Source organism: Dysidea avara, chromosome 7 (assembly GCF_963678975.1).
Source record: "Dysidea avara chromosome 7, odDysAvar1.4, whole genome shotgun sequence".
Classification (NCBI taxonomy): domain Eukaryota; kingdom Metazoa; phylum Porifera; class Demospongiae; order Dictyoceratida; family Dysideidae; genus Dysidea; species Dysidea avara.
This window is the reverse complement of record NC_089278.1, coordinates 36,434,883-36,462,530: the sequence shown is the minus strand read 5'-3', so window position 1 is coordinate 36,462,530 and position 27,648 is coordinate 36,434,883. Positions and strand designations below refer to the sequence as shown.

General features: G+C 38.5%; 2 protein-coding genes across 2 annotated transcripts in view; one reads left to right on the top strand and one right to left on the bottom strand.

Moving 5' to 3' along the window:
* Positions 1 to 11,921, top strand: part of LOC136262559 (stabilizer of axonemal microtubules 3-like) — a 16,645-nt gene extending 4,724 nt beyond the window's left edge. The window contains exons 4-7 of the mRNA XM_066056872.1: positions 10,639 to 10,781; positions 10,998 to 11,192; positions 11,595 to 11,698; positions 11,745 to 11,921. Of these exons, the coding sequence (XP_065912944.1) occupies positions 10,639 to 10,781; positions 10,998 to 11,192; positions 11,595 to 11,698; positions 11,745 to 11,836 (534 nt within the window). The 3' untranslated portion in view covers positions 11,837 to 11,921. The remainder of the gene's footprint in view (positions 1 to 10,638; positions 10,782 to 10,997; positions 11,193 to 11,594; positions 11,699 to 11,744) is intronic.
* Positions 11,853 to 27,648, bottom strand: LOC136262556 (uncharacterized). Its single transcript, XM_066056870.1, has 19 exons — positions 27,279 to 27,648; positions 27,154 to 27,225; positions 25,675 to 25,743; positions 25,560 to 25,622; positions 25,443 to 25,511; positions 25,305 to 25,385; positions 22,388 to 22,459; positions 22,185 to 22,259; positions 18,836 to 18,979; positions 18,712 to 18,783; positions 18,492 to 18,635; positions 18,071 to 18,274; positions 17,678 to 17,818; positions 16,535 to 16,600; positions 16,007 to 16,078; positions 15,586 to 15,729; positions 14,692 to 14,763; positions 14,284 to 14,358; positions 11,853 to 14,227 (listed from the first exon to the last, which is right to left on the bottom strand). Exons 1-19 carry the CDS (start codon positions 27,500 to 27,502, stop codon positions 12,106 to 12,108), a joined length of 3,981 nt encoding a protein of 1,326 aa, XP_065912942.1. The 5' UTR covers positions 27,503 to 27,648; the 3' UTR covers positions 11,853 to 12,105.

The window sequence follows — 27,648 nt, the reverse complement described above, 5'->3', positions numbered from 1 at the left end:
TTTACTAGAACCCTTCTCAGTGTTGGCGAGTAGGCCATCACACCACAAAGTGGTTTTGGTATTTGTCTGAAGTTTGCTCCAAACTTCACACAAATTTTCCTTACTTCGAATTCTCACTATGTTTGAACCTTCAAAATATCCCACATCAAACTCTTTCGCTGTGATGTCCTCACTTAGACGCTTCTTTATTAACTCTTTTGCTGTGATGTCCTCACTTAGACGCTTCTTTATTAGATCCTTCAGCTCCTCACAACCACCAAAGTTCTGCACTTGTGTCAACATTACGTAGTGTAAATATTTCTCTTCCCTTCCACCACCTTTAGGTACTGCCTTCAATAGCAAATGATTAATGATTACTAGGTGGTCAGCTGTGACAGCATTGGAAGCCAAAGTGAAGCAACCTGCAGTTGCACCAGTCAGTGGAGTAGCAATAACACGGCTAGTATCATGTCCTCCATTGTTAATCGTAACATTACCAACTCACACTGTAGGCACCTGTTGCCGTTCGGACACCATTTGCAATACCACCACAATTACGTGACTAGACTATACGCATGCGGGAGTAAATAATTTTTGAGATGGACAACCAACCTGAAAACCTCTGTATTGCGGGGAACTTACTTTTGGCTTGCGCATGCGCCACTTATCTTCGTTGCTATTGCCTGACTACCTTTTGCAGTAAAGTATTTGCTAAGGTAAGAAAATAACAATACAATTAAAATACATGTAATAAATACTGTGTTTATAGTTGGTATAATATGGGGTGCATCAAAAACAAGAAAAATCCAAATGCCAATCGTGGGAAATATCACAGGAGAAGAGTACCAGTTCCAACACAACCTCCTGAGAGCTCTGACACTTCTAGCACGGGGAACAGAATTGTTAACTTCAACTGTCTGGAAGAACATTTACTTGAAATGACAGCCCATACTGCTACTTGTCAGTCTTGTAATGACAAAGCAGTACAGGGTATATTTAATAAGGCTGTACCGATGCCACGCCGATACCGATATCCGATATTTATTGTCTATTTCCAATACAGGTTTTCTTAATAAAATATTCAGCTGATACTTAATAATTATAACCAGTATGTATTATTGTGAAATATAGCATAATGAGATTACATAGCGTAATCACTATGGCTGTGTTGAATTTACTAAACATTGTTCACAAACCAAACTTGCCTGTTTTTGGTCAGTATAATGTCAGTAGTATCATACAACAAAATGTATTACCAAAATAGTGGTACAAAAAACCCTCAAAAACAGGGGGGGGGGAGCGTAATCACTTGGAGGACTAAACCCAGGGTAACTCACACTATAATCCAGGATCTTACCACTTGTCTACAAAGTCACTTCAGCTCGTTAGGTGCTTTTAATAGTACCAAGAGTATATACTCTTGATAATACTTACACTACTCAAGTGAAGTACCTGTACTATAGACTTGTAATTGACCAATACTGATACTCATAATATCAGTGCCGATATCGATATAGTATCGGTATTTGTACAGCCCTGATATTTACTGTTTTACAGGAAATTAACTGTGCTGGATTAGCATCTGTACTTACTAGTCGCTGTGCCGATTGCCAACAAGAATTTAACTTTCCAACATCAGACAAGGTGAAAGGTATCAGTGGTGGACTGTATTGGGAGGTTAACTTGGCAGCTGTTTGGGATCAGATGACAACAGGCAGAGGACACAAACCACTATCTTTCATATTGAATCGGTGAACTTGTTTGAAGAATCAGTGTTAGAAGCTGGGAGAGAAGAGAGACAAATTGCTATTGCTATAATAATTCTTACCATGGCCCAGACCACATACCAGCAGTCACTGTGATAGTTGATGGCGGGTTGTTGAAGCGTGCCCACAGGCACTCCTACAATGCCAAGTCAGGAGTGGCCATTATTATTGGCAAGATCACAGGAAAGATTTTACACATGGGAGGACGTAACAAGTATTGCTACATTTGTAGTAGACATCCTGAACAGCCAACACCACACCAGTGTTTTCACAACTGGAAAGGGTCATCTTCTGCCATGGAAAGCTACATCATTGTTGAAAAGGGTATAAAATCAGGAAGCAGAAGCATGGCATCAGATACGCATCATTCATTGGCGATGGTGACAGATCTGTTTATTCAAGCCTTGTAGAGGCACTAGAGTGGGAATGCTCCATCACAAAGACTGAATGTGCTAACCACTCCCTCAAGTGCTATCGATCTTCACTGGAACAAATAGTACACGACAATCCATCATATAAAGGGAAAAACAAACTCACTGAGAACATGAGAAAACGGCTGACTAAATCTACCAGAAGTGCCATCATCATATGCAGCAAGGAGAGTAATTGCCAGCAAGCCATCCTGAAGTTGGAATATGATTTGAGAAGTGCAGCACTGACTTCTGTAGAACAGCACAACAGTCAGCTACACCAGCAATGCAATTCACCCCTCCTAAGAGCTCTGGCAGTGAAATCATAGTACATTTATAGATACCAGCGTTACCTCTAACACAATTGCAACAAGAGTGGCAAGATGCTACTAATGATACCAACCTGCAGGAGGTGAGATCCATTCCTGCTGCTTCTGCTGCATCCCCCATTCCCCAAAAAGAGGCCATCATTTGTGACATCCAGAGAATACTCAGCTGTCTTGTTGGTAAAGCTCCACAACTTATCCGTATGTTGAGCACACTACACATAAAAGTGAATTACACTAGCATTAAATCTACAGGTAACTTTGCCACCAACCTTGCTGAGACTTGCGCACCAAGTGTGACGGAGGGAAACAGATCAACCGAAGTCAGCGAAGATGGCGTTGTGCTGGAGCTGACTTACGGTTGAATGAAGGTCCAACTTGGGGTCCACAGTGCTGGGAGAAGGCTACTTCACTTCCACCAAACAACATCTTTGTTACCCACGCCAACTCAGTTGCTAAGGAGGTAGAAAGCGATCACAAATGCAAGTCTGCATTGCCAGCTAAACAGCAACACAAAAAATCTCATTAAACATCTACTGACAACAGCCTCAGCTCTAGGAGATCCTACTCACATTACGATGGGGACCCAATGCTACAGATGTCATACAGGATATTCCTCCACAACACCTTCAGGACTTGATGATCAGTTTCTATCAAATCAAAGTAGTTGTGAACACACCACAATCAACTACTGCTACTTACCATGCAACATCAGTGTGATGAGATTGAGATGGCATGTGGTAACTGGAAGGCAGAAAGAAGAACACGCATAACATCATCAGTGGCTGGTACCATTGCCAAACGACAAGCTAGCACACAAGTTACATCAACTGTACACACCATGTTATATACCAAATACAGTGGTAATGAAGCCACTCGTTGGGGCTTGAGTCAGAAAAAGGCCACTGCCTCCCAGTACACACAATGGAAACAACAACATGGATCACCTGTGATATCTGTTACACTGAGTGCAGTTTGGTGATATCAGTTACTCATCCTTGGCTAGCAGCGAATCCAGATGGTTTTGTCAGTGATCCCCGGGTACACCTGAAGAAGGGCTGGTAGAGTTCAAGAATCCCCATAGTTGCCGTAACCTTACTTTGATGGATGCTGTAAACTAACATTCCTATCCTGCACTTCAAATGGTGTTTTGGCACAAAAACACTCCAATAAGTACTACCAGCTCCAGGTAGCAATGCACTGTACTGGCACGTGTAGAGTACGATGAAACTTTCTTCAATTCCTTCTTTGCCAAAATTAAAAGAGTTCTTCTTTAATAGCATTCTCCCTGAATTGACTTCGCCAATGAAGCTAATCCGCGAATCAGCGTGGATTACCACAATGGAAGAATGGAACAAAAGAATAGATAACCTATAATATACTTGTAATCCATTGTACAATTACACTCATGTTGTATGATTCCTTCGCTATTATCCCATGGTTATACAGCACTTTGAAATTAACAACCTTCTCTGCGCAAGGTAATGACACATGCGCCAATATAACATCATCCATTATCGTGCATCAAAAAACAATAACCTATTATTAAGCACGTAACCTTAATATGTGACCGAATTTGACAAAACAAGGCTTCCACACACATCCACTTTTATGACTTTGAAGTACCATAACTCAATGTAGGAGTATGCCATTAGTTTCAAAGTTTGACCTGGTATTGTACTATGCTATGGAAGGACTTTGTGAAAATTTTAGGGCAATAGCTTGCTGAGTAGTCAAGTTACAGCTGATTAAAGTCAGAAAATTGGATGTGTGTGGAAGCCTTGTTTTGTCAAATTCGGTCACATATGGCTATAATTTGGATTAAATTTACCCATCAAATGATGATGACCCTTGTTTTGAGTTTTTATTGCAATGATTCCTTGTAAAATTCCTAGTATTTCATATGTAACACCTGTAGTTTATTGGATACACACGTTACTATCACATCTATCACTGTAATGTATGAATGTCATTAAAGCTGTCACACTATAAGAGACACTGAGACAAATGTTATATTGATTGGTCAACTGTCAATATCAAAATACTCTAATAGAACAGTCACAACTTGCTCCATGTTATTACCCAACCAACAATCATTTAAAACATCATGCTTTACTATAAACTTGTGGTTGATGAATAATGTGTGACATGACCAATTCTCATTGAACAATTTCAACCTCCACATTAGCTACTACCACATATACCATAGTTACTTGGTTAAACACCACATCTTCAATAGTAGCCACACTTGAGTGGTATCACAATCGATTTTGAAAATAAGGGCTTAAACATTGACTCTAGAGACATCTTACATGATAATATTAACATCCAATGCAGCGTTTAAACAAGAAAACACTTGCAGACAACCAGACATAGTTTCACCCTAACATGAGTTTTCGTCGTGCCTGACCACATTCACAAGGCTGGAGGCCAAACGAAACAGCACACAGTACCCCACAATAACAAACTCACTAGTGGCATAGTAGATCCGACAAGTGTTTACCCTCTGCGCCTTGTCAGTTTTTCCTTTTATCTTCAATCAGGCTGATCGCTGTCTTCTTCATACAACATAATCATATTGAGGCATTACTTTTTTTGTATCAACACTTTCCGTAAGCAGCATAATTAGATGTCACAAAATTATTTTAAGTGCTTACACCACTGTAAAAAGTACTGAGCACCTTGCTAGACACCCGGTAGATACCTGTAACTTAATGATAGTTAGAGATCATACCCATTAATGATCTTGGTTGATCAATAGCAATCGAGCACAGATACCACACCTCTTAACAATCTATTCACTTTGAACACAATGACCACATTCCTTTATTGGTCTAGCTGTATTTATAACAATAGCACAGTGAAAATAAGGAGTAGTGTCCATGCATCAATCTTGGTAGGCAAGAGACTGACTTGAGATACTCTAATACAGCAGTCACCTCAATAGAACAGTCACTGGTTTATGGCTGTATGCTATAACAAAACACTTAACAAATTAGTAAACTATTAATTAAAAGTGAGGTAGGGATCCAAGTAATAAAAAGTAGTGAAGCAACAGATAAACGATGGTATTACAGTATAACTTGGTGGGAAAATCCCTACTTTGGCATTGAACAAAATAATTGTTGTAACATGTCAATGTAGGGATTTTCTCTATGCTGTAAAACCATCATTGTTTCTTTCACTACCTTTTATTGCTTGGATCCCTACTTCACTACGTATTCACTGGAACTCTATTATCATACAGTTCAATAGTACTGTAGGGATGATGAAGGTGTGGGCGTGGTCCACAAAGAAAAATCTATCCAAAATCATCTTCAGAAATCCTTCACGGCCATTTCACAGTATTGGTCAGGTATAAACAAAGCCCAAATGTGTCTTCAGAACGACCCGAAACATTTCCGACGAGGTGCTACGAATTTTTTTTTAAATATTATTTTAGCAAATTTTCTACTGCCTCACTGCCTGCCTCACTGCCTGCCTCACTGCCTGCCTCACTGCCTGCCTCACTGCCTGCCTCACTGCCTGCCTCACTGCCTGCCTCACTGCCTGCCTCACTGCCTGCCTCACTGCCTGCCTCACTGCCTGCCTCACTGCCTGCCTCACTGCCTGCCTCACTGCCTGCCTCACTGCCTGCCTCACTGCCTGCCTCACTGATGCGTTCAGTCTAGCGTAGCGGAAAACTGGCTACAGCTACAGCCTTGCTTCTTTGGCGGAAACACTTAGAATTTAGTGGAGAAAAAACCTTTCACAATATTAAATACCTACGATGTATGCGCTACTGTCTTACTGTTATATCTTTGATCCTTCTTTATCGTGGCCATCTCTCATGGGTACAGCTTCCATCAAAGCACGCACACCACAGTACCCCAACATATTGGAGTAAACATGTAGCATAATTGTAGCAAGCACGTGATTTTAATGTTGGGATACACCTCGAGATAAGCTGCTGTCTGTACAACATCGCCACTACTCACGTAAGGGTTAGAGTGTGTTTGCTTTGGCTCGAAGGTGGTTTTTTCTGAGTTTAGAAACCAGTTGTATATGGCGCCTTTCTACAGACTCTATGGGTAGCTTTCCCAGAGCACCTTTCAGGCGTACTACAACTGAAAAACACCATAGTAGGCCTCATAGGCTCGCATATCTCGTCATCTAGAAAGTGGGCGTGACCCATTCTTACGCGAACTAAAAGTAAGAGCAGCCCTGAGGCTTTGTTGAGAGAATTAGTGGAAAATAATACTGTAGACACACTATAAAACAGTTGAAAAGATACTTCTGTGGGTAATGTGTTGTTTAAAGCGATTTGTTAAAAATCTGCATCCTTAGGAACGTTTAGCTGTGTATTTCAAGAATTGCAGGGGGGGGGGGTGAATTACTAAATACGGTTATTGAATAAACATTTACAAAAAAAGTGCGCAAACAAGTGCAAGAAAAAATTAGGAATTTTCCATATGAGTAGGGACTGCAGCAATAAAAAGCACTGAAACAAGCCGCTAAAACAAAACACAACTGAATGATTACATTTTAATCCCTACTTTAGCCTGCTATGATGTATGGTTAAAGTAGGGATTAAAATGCAATCATTCAGTTGTGTTTTATCTCAGTGGCTTGTTTCAGTGCTTTTTATTGCTGTAGTCCCTACTCATATGGAAAATTCCTAATTTTTTCTTGCACTTGTATAGTTTATAATTTTGTTTACTTTTTGTTATAATATTGCAACATTGAAATACACTCCTGTGAGAAAGTGTTAATACAAAAAAATTAACAACTTGGTATAATTTATTGTACTCATATAATTAAATGAAAGGAAAGGCAAAGTGCAGAAGACAGACACTTTTCAGATCCAGAAAAGGCATGCTCACGCCACATGTGAGTTTGTTATTGTAGTGAGAAATGGTGGCTGTCCACTGCTTTGTTATACCTTCTGACTGTGGTCAGGCCGGCAGACCAATAATAGAGTTTTAGTTAAATTCAAATTTTTAAACCTTCTGTAAGTGTTTCTTGTTTAAATGTCAGGTGTGATGTTAGATGCACTAAAAGTATTCCAGAAAGTTGAACCCTACTAAACAGTATGGTAGGTTTGATGGAGTAGGATACTTGTTGGTGGGAATATTCTATGCATTTTTTCTCTAGTCAAAGTGGTACTTCACACAATTGTCGTTGTATTAAGTATAGTCTAATAGAACAGTCATTGGTATAATGTCTACTACACTGTGTTTCCTATGACAGGTTTTGTTAATGTGGTGTGGTGTATATTGAAACACCATTGATGAAAGGAAGGCTTGGGGGAGAGGGGGGATATATTAAGTGATTGGTGTTGTAATGGCCTGATCCATTATAATCCATTAGAACCATATAATAATGTTATGTACATTTGTTATGTTTCACAATTACTAAATTACATGAAGATATGAGCTTATGATGTTGAAGAATCTTAAGTTTATATCAACAGAATCATTGTGATGTGGTATATTCAATTTGAATACACACATACACATGTGCAATACCCTACACCTCACACAGCCTTCACTTTACTTGAAAGAAGAATATACTTAGTGGAACAAAGGAGACTTTAAAACGTTGACACCTTGACACTTGTCCACAGTCTCACATATAACCCCACAACCAAAAATATTTTATAGTGCAACCTCACATTATGAGGTAATAAGCTAAGCGTCCATTACAGTAAGATGTTATGGTATCACCTATTATCAATTCAACACATTTTATAACAAAATGTACTAAAAGTAAAGAAAACTGACAATTCAGTCTGCCACAAGACTGTGATCCATGAGAATTGTTATTGAAGTAATTACAATGATATTTGATATCTCAAAGTTAGTCATGTAGCTACATCATGAAATGTTAGATTAAGTGATGATATAAAGTGACGTGGGTGTGGATGTCATGAATAACACTATTGGAGTCATCCTGTGCTTATAGTATATGCAATGTTTCTCTGAGCCTTAGAATATGTAGAGATTCCTGTACTGCTAAGTGTCACACCACACACACAGACAGACTGGCTGCAGGTATTGGATCGTGTAAAATGTTCAGCTGCCATCAATTAGTACACCACAAACCAGTAGTGTGTCTGAACTACTGATATCATCATTGTAGTTGTGTGTATGTACACCCACACACTTCCTATGTAGCATGGCGTTTCTGCTAGTGAAGCCAATTTTATAATACCATACACTTGTATACCTGTGCCACCCAAATTCCTGGGTGTAGAAATATGATACAACTGAAACGATTCTTGAGTGAGTGTATGAGCCTTATCCGAAATTACGCCACAGACCTAAAAATGGTCACTGTAGTGTGGGGACGTTCGTAAAATTTCTATGGGCAACTATGGGAAGAAAATTTTTGAACGACAATATCTCAGCCAAGAAGGAAAATATCGAACTCTAACTAGCAGGTGTGGCTATAAGACATTACAATAAGTACGTAAAAGCGATTTTCGGTTGATTTTCAAGATAACACTAGATTCCTATTATTTCAGCTAATTTATAAACATACCTGCTGGTTAGAGCTTGATATCTTCCTTCTTGGCTGAGATATTCCCGTTCAAAAATTTTCTTCCCATAGTCGCCCATACAAATTTTACAAACGTCCCCACACTACAGCGACCACTTTTATGTCTGTGACGTAATTTCGGATAAGGCTCATTGTTATTTATCTGTGAAAATTGTAGAGATCAGGACACTTGATTTAGACCCTTAAATTAAGAGGACACCTTGTTATACCTTAATTGGCAATCAGGCATTTGTCCCTTTACTTCAGGTTTATAACCAAATAAAGAGGGCCATGTGTTCTGATGACAGTGTTGACAAAATATTCCAGTTGACATTCACTTTTATGGCAAACATGGATCTATTGAAAGGCAAGCTTTGTGTTTGGGAGATCGAAAGAAACATATAATTATGGCCGGCAATTCAGATGTTCAATTTTTTCATTACTAAAATATTGGAAATTGTTTCTTGATGTACACATGGTTGTACACATGGTCAACTATCTGTGTAGTCAGCAGGAATATGTCTAGCCAATAGCACTGACTGTTATCAGATGTAATGACTCAATGATCACCATTTCCTCTGTTATGATTTGTGGTAGTGGTGATGATGATTGAGTACTTGAAATTTGTATGTCTGTACATGTGAGTGGCATGTGTGTGTAGTGGTTAACATCATTTTTCCATTTTACAAAACGTCATGTGCACTCATATAAGTTATAAAGTTTGACTGCAACCACAAGTTTATTCTACTGGTAAATAATGTGCTGTTATTAACCTATCACACCATAGAGTAACCGAACCATCCAAACAAGCGACACTGATAGATACATGCACATTCATTTGTACAATCAAGAGGTGTGTTTATTTCTGATGAAAAGTCCATTGTACATCATCAATGGCCAAATGATGTTTTATTTCTTATCCTACTATGCATATTGTGTAGCTAACACACATATGCTATGCTCATACAGTCATTGTGTATACAGACTACTAGTCAAGTGGTGTTTAGACACCATCCAATCTGTAACTCAATCTAATGCTTCACAGATCTATCACCTCGTTACTATTTCCCTAATTACATAGCTAACATCTATTGGCTCAATATCCCCACATATATAGACACATCCAATCAACCAGGCTTCGGGGTAGGTGTACATTTGGAGAACTTCAAGGAAGCAGCAATAATATATAACATGTTATCAAAGCTTTGAAGTCTTTCATGGTGTCTTCCACTGTTGAGTTGATCAGATTAATGTATCAGCTAGCCAGCTGTGTATGATTGTAGTCAAAGTGAAACAGTAGCCACCCAATCAGAAGCCCTAGAAGTTGTATGGGTGTGGGTCCATGATATGGATGGCAGAGCACATCCTTAGTAATTGAGGAATGCCCACAAAAGTTAGAAACCTGTGTGTGTTTTGTAACATCAGTATTTAACTGCTGGTGAAACAATTAAACCATATAATTCATGTAAATAAAATATAACACAGTTATATTGTGTTAATACATTGGTTAGTAAAAAGGGACACCCTGAAAATGTCATTGGTAGAGATGATGAGAAGGGTTTAGTACTTTCTTGGAATGAAAAGACCATCTCATATTGAAGCTAGGTCCCCTTAAAGTAAACTTCTTTTTTATTTCAGGAGATGATAGCGTCCACCCAGAATGATGCATTACGAAGGAGGCCAGTGTTACCAGAGGAGCACGCAGTGTTGACCCTTAATGATCCTTATCTCTCTGTCACTCAGAAGGACCATCGGCGCTTCACCAAGAATGAGCTAGACAAGTGAGCAATGGGTGTTCTCTGTAAAGTACCAATGTCTGGTTGCTAGAAATATTTTATTCATGCCTCATCTATTAACACATTCATTGTACACAGCACAGACTTGTCAACTTCACATATTTTGTGTTGAAGCACATCTAGTGTAAAATTAGCTCAGTGAATTCTTAGCCTAATAAGTACATGACACAGTGTAGTAGTAGTGTTTCAATTGGTTGTCAGGTATCCAAAGAAAGACATCGCAACATATTGGCAATGTGAAGACTACCCTAAGAGTTGGGGACATGGCATGGACAAGAACCCACTACCAAAACCAATGGCTACCTGGAGCCAGGAACCGATGAGAGATCGAATGGTGTTCCCAACTGGTACCAATGTGTCCACTGATCACCAGCCAATACCTCAAGTACCAAACAGGTATAGTAACTTACTGACAGAGTGTAAAGTTCGTGGTCTATCTGTTTACTGATAGACTGTTTTGTAAAAATGGGGTTGTGGTGGATTAGTCCCTGCTCAGCTGATGAAACTTGAAACTGGTAATAACAAGGAAAGATGATTTCAAGTAAACAACATGCCATCCAGCATAACATACACAAGGTTTTCAACCACAAGTTTCTCATTTTAGTGAACACTAGCACACACCAGATGGTGTGTGTGGGGATTTTATAAGTCACTGATCCAGTTGATTGTTACACTAGTTGACTTAGTACTCAGCCCATTCCCAATATACTAACTACAATGGAACTTCTCTAGCTAGTGGTTTGACAACAGAATTTTTCTCTTAAAAGAGCAGTTACATATATTGGTGTTTCCCTGTAGTGGAATGTGTTCACTCTGTGCCTCATCGTACACTGAGCCAACACAGGAACAAAGACAACAACTGTTTGTCAGTCCTCTGAAAACTGTCCACCAGCAATCATCAGGTAAAGCACTATCAATACTGAATAACAATTAGTGTTTTTGTAACAGGTCCTGGTAAAGCTGACCATAATGCAGTTCCCAATATGTACCAAACAATCAACAGCTCATATGGTAAAGGTGCTGCAACTGTTTGTTCATGACACTTATCAACACACATTTACTCTAAAATGAATAATTTTTATTTGATGTGATTTGAATAAAATTTGTGGCAGAACATACAATGTATACATGCATGAAAATCGTGACTGTCCATGATTATACAGATAATTATAAATACGACAAAAAAAAAATAGCTGTAAATACACAACACAATGGCAATTACACAGAAATAAGCACACACCTACATACATTATACTATTATTATACATGGTAGTGGTTAGAGTGATCATTATTTAGAGATCATGTACAACTATACATCTGTTTCTTCTATTGCTATCTGTGAATTAAGCTTGGCACTGAACACATGTATAACTCGATGATCACTGTTATTTTCAGTAGCATTATTACTAGTTGCTGCATTAATTGAAAAGCTTGTGATGCTAACAGAATCTCCATCCCCTGGGCTATTATAAGTTGGTGACCCCAATAGTATGCTAGGACTGTCACTATCAGAACGCTCATCTGATGTTAATGGATTGGAAATCACTGGAATATTTTTATTGGAGAGTTTCCTCTCGCTGGTTTCCATTTCTTTGTCTAGTTTGAATGGCTGTTCACTGACTGGTGGTAGCTGTGTAGGAATCTTTGAAGGCTTGTCCAGAATGATACGTGAATAACAAAGTGGAAAGTACGGCTCACAGGAGTCACTGTTGCTGAGGTCAGGCATACTATCGTGATCACTGGTTGGGTGAATACTAGGTAAAAACCGAATACACTGGGATCTTGGACTGCCAACCCGCAGCCCATCACTGCCAAAAGCTGCTGGTAGCGAGGCACGGCGGCCAAGAAACGGTGTACTAGATGATGAAATACTTCCACTTGAAAGAGAACCAGGTGAATTTTGTCCAAGAGTACGTGCGAATGCTGTCAGTTCCATAGAAGCAGTACTTGGTCGATGAAATCCTTCAAATGCAGTAGAATTTCTCCTCTGTGGTTGAATACCATTTTGCCGCCAAGGAAGCATAGCTCTCTTGGCACTGTGATACATGCTAAAAACCTGCTGTCTAAATTTCTCTGTTAGCAGGGCATAAAGGAAAGGATTAGCACAAGCATTTATTGGCAGTACCAGCACAGCAAACCATTTGGCAGCATTAGTATTGATCAAATCCTGACGAAACACTGCAGCTATACTTACTACCACTAGTGGGGCCCAGCAGAGGAAGTCAACGAAGATCAGTATGAATACCATACGGAATAACTTTGCATCGGATGCTGTTGTGTTTGTACTCCGTGTACGAACGCTACATAAAATGTACATATTACAGCCAGCTAGAAGACAGAAAGCTATCAGGTTGATTCCCGCCAATATAGCAATGTAGAAGCGACCTTTAGTGGTGATAACATCAAATGGTAAACAGATGGCAACACTGGTGTAGCTGTTGTAGCCAACTAAGGGAAGAACTGCACATGTAGTAGCAAATGCCCAGCCAATCAGTATTACAATCACAGCATTACACATCTGTGTTTTGATGTGTCGCATTCCATAGATGTGTACATACAACCTCTCCAATGTGACAATCACTAGGATGTAAACAGATAACTCTGAAGACAAGATGGCGATAAATCCTGCTGCTAGACAACCAGGGCCGTATTGCCAAGACAAAGCTTGTTGATAGAACTCTTGTTTGCCAAATGTTTTTAAGTCTACGACAGCCAGAAATCCCAGGTAGATTCCAATGCCAATGTCAGCCACGGCCAGCTGTGATATGAAAAATTGCGGTATCTTCCGGTCTCTAACATGTGGTCCGAATCCTCGTGCTGGTTTTGGACTGGCAAGTATCACAGTCAGCACAACTCCATTCCCAAACAGTGTAACAATAAACACAAACCATATTAGGATTCGTAGTACCCAAGAGCCAAGCAAGTCCTCACACGGTGTCATAGGGTCTGAGTGAGGATAACAAAGGAATGTGTTTGTTCTTTTAGGAATGTATCGCTCCTGTCTGGGAATAAATATGATTTCTGTACGATTCAAATGTTTTATAGGTCGATTCTCTTCACTACTGGTATTAGATACACATATGGGAGGTAGATTTGGTAGGTGGCTAAAGTGCTCGCATACCTCAGGAAGATCAACAACACTAAGGCTAGGGTCAGGTGTAAACTCATCATCTATAATCTCAAATGGGAGTGAGGGTTGGTCGATCTCAGGAGGTCTAAAAGAGATATCAAGTTTGGTAATGCCCCGCCGATGTGGCTCAAAAGCACAACAATGGTAAGTATAAGTGAATAGTCCTTCTTCCAGTTCAGGTACTTCATCTGGAGTAGGAGCTCTATACAAAGGAAATACATTCCACAGAAATAATTTTCTGAGATGAGGCCAGCCACCATTTGGTATCGGTAAATAGTCAAACTTGTTGTAGGAAAGATCACTGTCAAACATGACACAAAGTAATGCCAGAGTTACACCAATATCACAGTGACTTACAGAGTCAACAAGAAGGTCATGTTACTGGGGAAGGCATACGGCTCAATCACCTCAATTCCCATGTGTCTTAATCCCCTAAATAGAAATAAATTTTTTTATACTTTAAAAGTCAATTCATGTACAATATATCTGGTCACTGAAAATAGACAAAGACAACTTCAGTAAACATATTTTTGATAGCAACGGATTGCAGATGTAGTACTCACTGAAATCAAAGGAATTTTATTCATACTTGATATCACAAGATCTTTACATACTACAAGACTTGATAATTCATGAGATTTTCATTAACACTACATGACCAAACAGGGCAAATACTAATGGAGCAGTGTAAGAGCAATTAATGATGGACTTTTGACAATGAAATACAGAACTGAACAATAAGGAAATGACAAAAACACAACTTACAGATGTTGTAACCCCTCCATATCATGAAACACTCCATTTTGTAATACTCTCACTGGATTACGAGTCATGTTCCTACATGTAACAACACATTTCCATGGTAACACTACTCTACACTGTATGTAGTATTTATTCTGTCTGCAATTTTATTTTGTTAAGAAAAAGATTTATTAGATGGAAGCCCTACTGTGTTTGACTGATGGCCGTAAAGGGTAACACAATATAATGCATATTGTATGTTTATCAAATATGCCAAAGGTTTCTTCTCAAGTAAATTCGTAGCACTTCTGTAAAAGAAACTTTTGTAGCTATAACCAGTTTTCTGCTATACTTGACTGAATGCATCAGTTAGGCAGGCAGGCAGGCAGGCAGGCAGGCAGGCAGGCAGGCAGGCAGGCAGGCAGGCAGGCAGGCAGGCAGGCAGGCAGGCAGGCAGGCAGGCAGGCAGGCAGGCAGGCAGGCAGGCAGGCAGGCAGGCAGGCAGGCAGGCAGGCAGGCAGGCAGGCAGGCAGGCAATACAAAAAAATTTTCTGGTGGAAAAAAAAATTCTATAGCAACTTGAAACATTTCAAATTGATCTGAAGACACTTTGGGCCTGATTTTACCCAGTCAATACTGTCCTGTGATTGTGATGAAAAATCTAGGCAAGTTTTCGGGTGATATCGTATCATGGGCCACATCCAAACTTTGCTTGTCTCCACTATGCAGCACTACCATACTGTATGGTATTATCTTTCACATTTAAAGTTGATAAATTCCCAACCACTATAGTAGTTAACAAAACTCCTCATTGCAGAAAAAACCCTGTCAAAGGAAACCTCTAATGTCTACAAAAATGCTCTGCAGGATGATCCTATCATTTAATTACTTCAGTACAATATTAAAATTGTCACTTACAAATACAACATATTGTGGGTGTTATTAAAAGCATAACGAGGGATCTCCTTGATATTGTTGTCTTGAAGGTATATCTCTGTAACCGAGTGTAGATCAGCAAACACTGCATCAGGTAGCTTAGAAATGTTGTTTTCATTCAATTGCCTGTAGTGGACAAGACATTTAACACTCAAAACATAATCATGTAACACACAAGGTGCCTTATGTACTAGTCACACTATCTTAAGTTTGGATTGGCACTGCATCTACAGTAACACAAGGTTGGAATATTGCTGAATAATATTGAAATACAATTGTATTGTTTGTTCTGGTGCCAATAAAACAGTAGTAAAATTTTAGCAGTAAAGTGTAGTGTTTCTGCTGTGCTTGATCCAGTGGATGTTCCTCACACAAACATACAGATACAACAAATATGACTTACAATATTAAGAGACGATAGAGCCCTCGGAATGTCTCGTTATCCAAGTGGTTAATGGAATTACCTTCAAAATCACTGAAAATACACATGTACTATAAATTTATACTACACCAATAGTGACTACACATAAAGTTATAAATACTACCACTATTTGAATGCTGTATAATCATATTCACTTCAAAAAGTTTGGTCTTAATAATGAGGTCAAGAATTAAATTTTAACTGTATTTGGGACCTAGTAGGGGTGGTCACTATAATGAGGTGATCTTATTAAAGAGTTGCCTGTTGGTTTTATTGCAATACTTAAACAAGTAGATCAGACAGTTATGGGTCAGTCTGATGCCTGGCAACCTTCAGGCTGACAGTTTGAATGCTACGTACATGTTCATCATAACTGCAAGTGTTGAGATCCTAAACACATACATGTCATAACAGTGTATAGAACCTGAAACTCCCAAAGAAAACATTTCTTTAGTACCAACAAGTTTAAAACACACACACACACACACGCACGCACACGCACACACTTACAGGTCTAGCAGATTACTACACTTTCCAAGCTTTGGCAGGTGAGTGAGTTTATTTGAAGACAATGTCCTACAAAAATATACCAATTAGCAAAACTGCAGCACAAAATATTATCATACAGTACTACCGTAATGTATAGTAGGGACAGTGAACGTGTGGGCATGGCCCGTGATATAATATAACCCAAAAACCTGCCTCGATTCTTCCTCACAACACCATGACAGTATTGGTTGGGTAAAAAATTAAGCCCAAATGCCTTCAGATCAACTTTAAACGTTTCTGTCAAGTTGTTACAGAAAATTTTATTTTATTCAACGGAATTTCTACTACCCGCCTGCCTGACGCTTTCAGTCAAGCGTAGCGAAAAACTGGCTACAGCTACAACTCTAATTAGGCTATTTAGTGGTTATGAGCTTGCAAAATAAGTTCACAAACAAGTGTAAAAAAATTGGGAATTTTTAGCTTAGAGTAGGGACAGTGTATAGTGCTGCAATAAAAAGTACTGAAACAAACTTGATCAGAGTAGTATGTAATGTCCAAATGCTGTAAAACAATAAGAAGTGAATATCCTTACTGTGCTATACAATTTAAAATTCCTAATTTTTTCTTACTTGTTGAAGTTGTATAGGTCCTATTTAACATGGTTACTATAATGAGGTGCTTTGGCTCTTAAAAACAAAACTTGCTACACATTTTGACACACAACACTTGGGCTCCTGTTAATCTGTGTATGGACCACCTATTCCTCCATGGTTATCAGATCTACAATACTATTGTGGCTCTCGCAGCATGAATGTGTTCAAAGACATATACATCTTGTAAATGGAATATCCTACCAGTAAACAGTCTGGACCACATTACTCTATGGTTAACAGCCATTTTCTTAAGCTTTACCTGAATATCATAGCGTGATATAAGGCAAATCTTCATTGAAAACTGTTGCTAAGATGATACTTATGATGATACTACCTTTCACAATGGGTCAAGCCTAGCTACAGTATGTTTGCAGCAATGAGGTGGTTGCATAGAACTTGCCTTAAAGGATGCTCCATATACAGGACTCTTCTCTAAAATTTTACCTTTCAAAAAGGACCTTATAACAGTAAAAATCAGCTGATCCTAAAATGCACAACCCAGTGAACTTACATTATTTTAAGCCTTCGACAAGTGTAGCAGAGATCCTCTGGTAGCTCTGACAAGTTGGTATGGTGGATGAAGAGTGTATTCAAGTTCCAATTGTTAGTCAAGTTTGGTAGTCGATCAAACACCGGGTTCCCACTCAAGATGCTGTGAAGATCAATTAATATTCATAACACACAAACAACTATGTGTACCCTTGGTTACTTATTTCCTAGGACCACCACACTTTCATAAAGCATCCAAACCCAAAGAGGAGACTTCCCTCCACAGCATGCATACTTTTGTTTTGAAAGTTGGACCATTCCAGGTGTTAAAATGTAAGAGTACAAATTTTAAGTTATAAAAAGGCCAGCCATTATGTACTGCAATAGTGCAATCAATTTCATGACACAAACTTACAATTCTCTCAGTCGGGTCAATGGCTTCAGGGCATCCTTGTGCATTACAAACCGATTATGGGATAGCTTCAAGGTCTGCACACGCGAAACGTTGACAAACACATCAGCACCAATGTAGGTAAAGTTGTTGTCTTCCAAGTGTAAATAGCTCAGTTTGGAAAGGCTGAGGATGGGGAACTCCACAATTTGGTTGTGACCAAGATCCCTGTAAAAATCAATGACAGCTACACATATAACCATAGTACTCAGTCCAACTGCATGGATGTACAACACAGGGTCATTAAAACAACTAGACTGTATATAATGAGGTGGTCTTAGAAATACACATTTTAGGTCTGACTTTACCAGTGAAACTATAATACACCAAAAGTGGTTCATAATTTTTAAGGGTCCCAAAGTTTCCGCTACAGTATGCTACTCACAGTGATTGCAGCTCTGGTATCACGTTGAATACTCTAGGTTGGACTGTAGCAATGCGGTTATCATACAGTGAGATCTCTACCAGTCTGTTCTGTCCCGCAAATGTCATAGGATGAAATGACTCCAGCCTATTACCACCCAAGTAACTAAACAACAAAAGTACCACATACATGAATAACTGAGTATTATCTACAACTGACTGTACAGTCTACTGTCACTTACATGGTTTCAAATTTAGCTCCAACAGCAAAAGCCCTTCTGTGGATGAACTCAATTTCATTATTTTCAAGATCTCTGGACAAAACAAAGACATGATATTTCACAAGTATACCACTTATATTCTCACATTGTCTGTAGCAAGTACATTCCCCTAAATGACCTGGCCTCTATTCTCTTGATCTTGTTGTTAGCAAGTGAGAGTGACCCTAATCTGTTCATGTGGATGAGAGCATCATTGGCCAGTACTTCAATGCTACAATTTGATGCTGAGCTACAGTGAAAGAAAAGATCATCATAGTTAAGCCTCAATAAAAGGGCTTGTAAAAAAGTATTGTCCTTTTTACCTTATTGAAGTACACCTTATATGCATGTGACCTACCTAACATTGTCACTATTATATTATAATAGAGATAGTCTTATTAAAGAGGTGGGCACTAATTGAGAATTCACTTCAACAACAGCAGTAGCATCAGCAACATGCAGCAGGAATGGAAGAACCAAAAAAATTACCATACCATATCATGCAATCAAATAGATTGAAATACCCCATGCATCTACAGGCTGTAATAGCAGGTTTTTATAATGAAACATTAATTTTAGCATTTGGAATCACCCGCTAAAGTATATTCATGAGTACCGTATACAGGGAAACTTTGGCGAATAGCCAGCTAAACTGTATTTGGAAAAATAAACTTTAGCAAATTCAATCTCAATCTTTAGCTATGAAGATGTTAATCTCAGGCGCTACGAGTAATTGATGAGTTAAACTTCGGTGACAAATTTGTAGCAAATCGCCAAATTCACCAATGTGTACTGAATCCGAATTGAACGTGTCCACATGCATTATCACGTAATGCACATTATTGAATTTACTAGTGTTAATTAAACGGTTAAGAAAACAATGATTTGTGCCGACCAAGAGAACAGTGAGTTTAATGATACAATGAAAGGAATAGCTTGTAGTAACGTTTATACTTGTGTTTATAACATACCAGAAGGATTTCCATGAGTAGAGTATCAAAGACCGCTGATGGTGCATGAATGATATGGGATCATTGTTCTTTTTAAACTCTAAGAGCTAGCTACGATGATGAAACACTGCTTCAACAGGTCCTAGCGCTTTTATCACACCAAGCCCTTCTGTACTTCTACCCTGTGTTGTTTACAAAGGTCACACGCAAATGTGTCAAACCCTCACGTGCTAACTAGCATTTCATTATTATGACGTAGCAAATCCTGATTTGCTAGCCAATTCGCATTCAAACTACCTGTAAAGGTGGATTCGTGTCATCTACTTTCAATTCAAATCGCCATAATGCACATTCCATGTGGACGCAAGTAATTTGAATCAATGCATGTTCAATTCACATTACTTTGTCGTGTGGACATGCCTTTAGCCTTCAAACTTGCCAGCAAGTGTCCGGTTGCCTGTTACTGCTTTCTTCCATGGCTACATATGCATGTAGTTTATAAAACAGCCAACAAAAACAATGCAATGGTTACAGGCACGATACTATGCATGCATAATTCATTTTGTTTTCACCTGCTAGTGGTTCATGCTTGATACAGGCTGCATTTTGCATTATGAGTGTATTAAGATTTTAATTCATGACTTTCTATTGTAAAATCGTGCCACTTTTATTAATTCCATGTGAATTTTCAGATGCCATAACATAATGTAATGTATGTAGTGATAAACTACTTTAACCCTTTCTTACCGAAGTTATTTCGTAAAACCGCAGAAACACCCCAGGAAATGAACTTTTATGACTTGTGTGATCTTTGCATGATACGGGAGGACCCCACCCATTAATTAACACGGAACGTTATATACCATATGAAAGTCCTCTTTCCCTTCTATACCCAAACATCTAAAAACCTTACAAGAAAACACATAATTCATGCACTTTGAAGTGAAGACAGGCGCATTGTTATTCTACACCATAGCAGCGAAAGATGGACGCCGCCATCTTGTTATAACCCCTGGTTAAATCATACTGTATATTTTTAGAATCCATATCACGTGAGGAACAGTTTTATCCTTAGTAGAACACACCATGATGCTCAGAGCAAAAATTATCGATATTTAAACAGGTACAATTTTTTGATGTGTTTTTGTGTGTGTATAAGTGTTGATAGCTCCCCATACTCGTTCTTATCGCTTTGCGTTAAACTTCAGTAGAAACGCCTGGGCCTACTCAACAAATTGGTGGTTATTTCAACTTCGTAGCCCCTAGGATGAAGGAGTTATGGGTTCATTTGTAAAGGGCACCCGTAACATGCATTTTTTGGCAATACATTAGCCATTCGGTAATAAAGGGTTAACACTCCCAAAATCAATGGTCCACACACATTATAAGGACAGATATTTCTTGACTCCACACATAGTCCGGACTCTTAAAGTGGAAACTCTTTACTATACAAGTACACAGAAAAATTTGGAATTTTCAACTAGAGTAGGGACCATAAAACATCGATAAAAAGTACTGAAACAAGCTGGAGTAGTGCACGATATTAAATCACAGTAAAACAATAGGAAGTGTTATATCCCTACTGTGCTCAAGATATCATTATGGAAATGCACGGCAGGGATATAACACTTCTTATTGTTTTACTGTGATTTAATATCATGCAGTACTCCAGCTCCCTACTCTAGGTGAAAGTTCCAAATTTTTCTGTGTACTGGTTTGTTAACTTTTTTTGTAAATAAATTATTATGACTGGTGAACCCACGCATACCGCATCTGAAATGGCACCGCACCCCCCAATTATCGTCTGAAAAGTGAAGTATCCAATACGCTTCGTCATCGGCTATGTTCAACCCGTTACACAGCAGTACGAATCAAGACTGTTTGAAAAGTACATCTGCTATCAAAATAGCCACTATGACAAATACGAACGATTTCCGTTACGAAGGAAGCCATCACGTGCTATTGCCAAATCGACACTTTTCGCTGTCAGTAAAGATGAATGGGACACAAAGGAGGACACTGGTAAGCCCATAAAGAATGTATTGTACGTACTGCGGTATGCCAAAAGGCACCTGTCGGACCGAAGCGACGTCGGAACAGTGAAAAAATCAAGCCCATATAGCCTTAGCCATTATCGAGTTACGCTTGTCTGAAGGAATCAGTCAGTTACTTACTTACTCAGTCAGTAGAATTGTTAAATAATTTTTTTTAAAATTCCGTAGCAACTTGTTGAAGACGTTTCGGGTTGATCTGAAAGCTTGTTTGGGTTTAGTTTTTCCTAACCAATACTGCCTCATCACCATCAGGCTAAATTGAGGCTGTTTTTTGGGTGATATTATTTTGTGGGCCACGCCTACTCCTTTGTGGTCCAGTAACTATCGTACTGTATGATATAGCAACAAAAATGATCAAAACTTCTTGGCCCCAAAAAAGTTGTTGTATGCACACATGACACATTCACAGATCATTAACACCAGTTTGTCAGACCATACAATTACAACTTACAAGCTTTCAAGACTACTAGGGAGACCAGCAAGCATCGAAGCATTTAACTCTGTGAAGTTGTTATAATCCAATCTCCTATAAATCAATAGTAAGTTTATGTACTTGTGTACTCTGTGTGTGTGCATGGATTATATGTGTGTGTGTGTGTGTGTGTGGCGTGTGCGTGTGTTGATCAAATATAACAATACAACACACAGACTTACAGGTAATGAAGATTTGTGAGATTACCAAAAGCCCATGGTGCAATATGGCTGATGCTGCAATTTTCAAGAGACCTGCAGAATAAAGACAGAGATAAGACATTTTACATGTAAGAATAACGCACACATCCACTACAAAGCATCAGAAACATGGTTACCCAGTGTGTATAACCACACAGCTGGCCTGGATGACCATTTCACTGTCAAAGCAGCATGTGCTAGCCTAACTATGGGGATAGAAGAAACCATACATGCAATTTGGTCAAGTCTTACAAACATCTACAGTAACTATTCAATCGGCTTCCTATTGAGATCCTAGTAAGGAAGAAACATCTAGCAATTATGTGACTACAGCCATAATGGCAATAAACAACAGATGTTGAACCAGCAGCATGACGTCTCTTGGAGTAAAAGATCTGTTGTATACAGTTATAATTCCTTAAGACCAACATTTTGAGAAGATTGCAAATGGGAATTTCTTCTCCTATTTGTTTCCATGGTAATCTAAATACCTGATGGCAATTCTAAAGGAGTATCAATTTTAATAAAATTACGAGCAGAGAAGGATTAGCAAAAATCTCATAGCTATAAACCATATTAATGGTGATAACATTACAGTCCAGCTTCTGTGAGAAATCATAGCTAGAGAACTATACATAAAGCATACACAAGTACTTGTCAAAAATTTCTTTGATGGGCATCAATTGGAATATTAAAAGTACTTTGGTAAAACCGACAGTGCTATAAAACTTGTGAAAATACATGTAACAAAAAGATTCCTGCATTCAGCTAGAATATCTAACCCAATCACTGCCACATGGCAGATTATAAACGCATGTAGCATCACTAGCACTCTGTAGCTTCTGTCAAACATTTTAGTAGCCCCTTGACTGCATTTGTCCTGTAACGGTCATGCCCTTAAGTGAACGGGAACTGGGATAACTGGTCCCTTGCAGGAAATATGACATCAACACACACTTTTCAATGGGTGATAACAAGCATTGTAGATGATATGATTTTTCAAAGTGATACTGGCACTACTAACAAACAGGAACAGCAAGGAGACCGATTAGAAAAGTTTGAGTGGCATATTGTACAACCATCATGGGCCTCATGTGTATATGAGCACGCACACTTGCTGAAAACCATACTTGGAGATAATCAGCTTCAATTCAACCTGTCAACAGGTTATTTATTTATCAAACAGGTACAGAAAGGCAATTGCCTATAGTACTATCTGATCATTACACTTTTAGTTATACGTTAGTGTGTATATTGTGTGTGCATGGTTAGCAACGATAAGTTGATGAAATTTTGTATGCATTTCACCTAGGCCAATTTGGCATTTCAAATTTATATAAGGACTTTGTGGTTGCCATTGTGTTTACAAACACAACTCAATAATCCTTGTTCTCTATAGCGAGTAGTTTTGGTGTACAGTTTTATGAATTTTATTGCACTTTGCGTGTGAGGATCAAAGTGTCACCGCATACTGTATTTTCCATACTGACAAAAATCACTCAGAGATTGTCTTGAGGAAAACATAGCACTCGGCTTTGCCCTGTACTTTATTAGCCTTTCGACTTCACCTTGTGCTCTATTAGCCTCTTGACACACTCACTCGTGCCGTATGCTTTATATAAGTTACAGCAGTTTAGGATGGAGCAGCCTTTACAAATATTTGGTGTGGTGAGGGTTTTTTAATTAATACAAACAGAGAAAGGTTAGGGCTACATAACTCCTAGCATAATTTTACATTCAATCCATTACACAGCTTAGCACAGCCAGTATAATCAACTAGCCCATAGCATACAAACTACACAGCTCATCAACTGTATCTACACCATGTCAAACAGACAGCTGGCCACATTAGTACATGTTACAACAGGGTACACAGTACTTTAAAGGGATATAGATTGCAGTATGTTGCTTTGTTATTTTCAACTGTGAAAATCAAGACTACATGCTATGCAATAGACAAGGTTGACATCTTCTGGTTAATAGTAAACAAAGACAAGCTTCCATGTAGTCCTTTCTTAATAAACCCTCTCACTGCCAAATAAGTACAGGCTCCAATCTACTGCTTCTAACGGCTATAACTTAACTTACAAACCATAAAATAAAGCCATATATATGATATAGAACAATTAAGGAGTTTGATTGTTTACACAACAGTAAATGCAATCTAATTATAAAACTTTAAAGTGCAAAAATCAGCCAATGACAACACATGTAAAGGCTCACAACTTAAACAGTGTTTATAATAATACAATAAACACAGCTAAACTGACGAGAGTTGAAGCAATTATCTCCAAGTCTGGTTTTCAGACATTTGTGAGCTAGTGCTCATGTGCATAACACTGTACACATGAGGGCAGTTACAGCGATTAATGGGTTCTAATTAAAGTTATATGACTAGTGTGATAGCACTGCTGATAATACCCACTGATGATTAAAATTATGTGGTACCAAATCAGAAAAGATCAATAAATGGATATTCATATAAAAATGTCATTGGTAACCAATGAGTGCCATTTTGTCGGCTGCCTCAATGCTTGGTACAATTGAAGGGGTCAGTGGGAAAAGGGGACATGTGCCATTTTAGATTTTCTATTCTCTAAAATTTAGAATAGCTTGTTTAGCCACATGAATAATGTTTTCACTAAGGAAACAACAGAATTTGGCAGTCTCAAAATTAATTTTTAACAAATATCACAATAATTCAATTATCTCCCTAAATTATGTTTAATTCCCACTATGTGGTCACCTAAATTTTCAAATGGCACTTGTCCCCTTTAGCCGCTGGCCCCTTCAATTTTATCAAGAAACTCATAAAAGTACACACCAACACGAACACACAGAGTGCACAACAGTAGTAAAATAGAACTACACTACACACAATTCAAAAATGGTTACTTACAGCTCTTCCAAAACAGGAGTTCTGCTTTTACCAGAAAATGAGAATGGATCAAGACGAGTGATAGGATTGTCATTCAAATAACTGAACAGAAAAAGTGTAGCAGTACATATGAAACATTCACAGTACAAACAAACTCACAGAGTTTTCAGCTTAGTAGCATTCAACAAGGCTGATGGGACCATTGCAAAGTTGTTGTTGTTCAATTGCCTACATACACACACCATACAAGTCGTACTTGCCAAGACAATAACTCACAATTTATTCAAGTGTGGTAAGCTATCATTAGGCAATGAAGACAAGTTGTTGTGATCCAAGTAACTACACAATACACAGTTGGTAGCACAGTAGGAACACTAGAAATAACACATACAGTCTATCCACAATGGTGTTAGTAAAGCTTCCATCTTCTATTTCCTCTATCAAATTGTGTGATAAATATCTACAAGGGAAAATGTACAAAATATTATATTCAGTTAACCACAGTTGCAGCCCCTCACTCAGTCCCACATAATGACATCAGAGACCAAAATATATCTATCAGACAACAGTCTACCAGTGAAATAGGAGGGAACATCTTCAAAGTGTCTCACAAACCACAGGTATGTTATAATACTAGTTATCAAATTAAGGTTAATTATTTAGTTTTTCAACTGGTCACCTGATTGATCACAACAAAAAAAATTTTTACAATGAAAGTGCTGCAAATACCCACAAACCCAGCCCTGGTCTACAGAGGTAGTTACAATATGCTGTGAGGAATCCCACACATAACAAAATGGCTTCCAATTGCTCTTCCCCTTGGTATGATGAAAGGACAGAAATACCACCAACAAATCATCCTACACAACTGCAATAAATGACCCACCAACAATATTAGATCTACCAGATGTGCTGTTGTCTTCAAAACTGCGTTGACTATGAGAACAAAGAGGATACTCCATTGTATATATATAGACATTAGGGACATAAGCACAGGGACAGCTTATAATAAAAACCAACTAAACAAACACCTGGCAAGATTTCAGTATAACCTCAGGCATAAATGCTACAGAATAGTCTCAATCTGGTCATGTAATGAGTTCTATCAAGAGTTCATAATAATATACTGAGAAAGAGAGTATCCTACTCTCGTATACCCCTGTTGAAGGGTCTACATGCATCACAAAGTTTTGATTTAACGTTTCCTGAGTTTGCCCATTAATCTTTGTATAATTAATGTCATTAATTAATGGAACACATACCTAACAACCTGAGCTCTCATCATTTCTCAATGAACTACAAGTGTACCTTCATGGGTTTTGACACAACTGCATAGCATTTTCTTGCCAGGCCAGCCATTCATAAATACAGCTTAACTGAGTGTTGTGAATGTGGCAAAATGCTAATGATTCTTGCACTTTTACGGCACAAACCACCACACCTTGTTGTTATGTCATAGCTTCATAATACATAGGAATTTGATAAACTATGTTTCTATACACCATTAAAAACTATTAGTATAGTGATGTGACTAATCCCGGGGGAACATTTTACAACGTAAAATCATGCTTGTTGTCACTGACACTGCTGTATAAAATTCTGTCAAGTCTGAATTAGTGGACAACATTAAGCAGCCAGGAAGACAAGCCAATTTCACAATTAGTTATCATTAACAATTTCAAAGCCCTACTACTTATTCAACAGATACCACAACTACTACACAATGTCAGCATAAACAACTGTTATATAGAACCATAAACAAAATCATAATTAACAGCTGGCTGCCAGCTAAAAGTGTCAATGTTTTGTGCCACCAGTGAATGTAAAACGCTAATGTTTACAACAAACACGAAGTTCTAAATACACTTACATTGTGTGTAACAGTGCTTGATTCAAGAGATCCTTCCTTCTAACTCTTCGTATCTTGTTATTAGACAGTTCTCTATATGTGAAGTTCATAATACAGTAAGTATCCAACAATCGTTATTATCTTACAGGAGGTCTACTGGGTAGCCGACAAGGCTGAGATCTGGTATTTCTGTCAAGCTGGTGTTATCACAGTTCAGCGAAACTGTTACGACACCACTGTCGTTATGTACACTACACTTACAACCCATCGGAACTTCGTAGTTACAATCTGGCGGGGAAAGATCTTGTGAAGATGACAGGGTAGTTGAAAATGACAACCATACGGCTGTTACTAAAAGTAATATCAACATGTTGCTTCGTAGAGGGAATCTGCTGATATTAAACTAGGTTCTTCGCCAACCGATCTCGCCTGTTAGGTTACTCCGCAGTTCCTACGTAGACCAATTCATTCACTGTCTGAAATAATTATAGCGCAATATACGGAGTTATTAAGCTG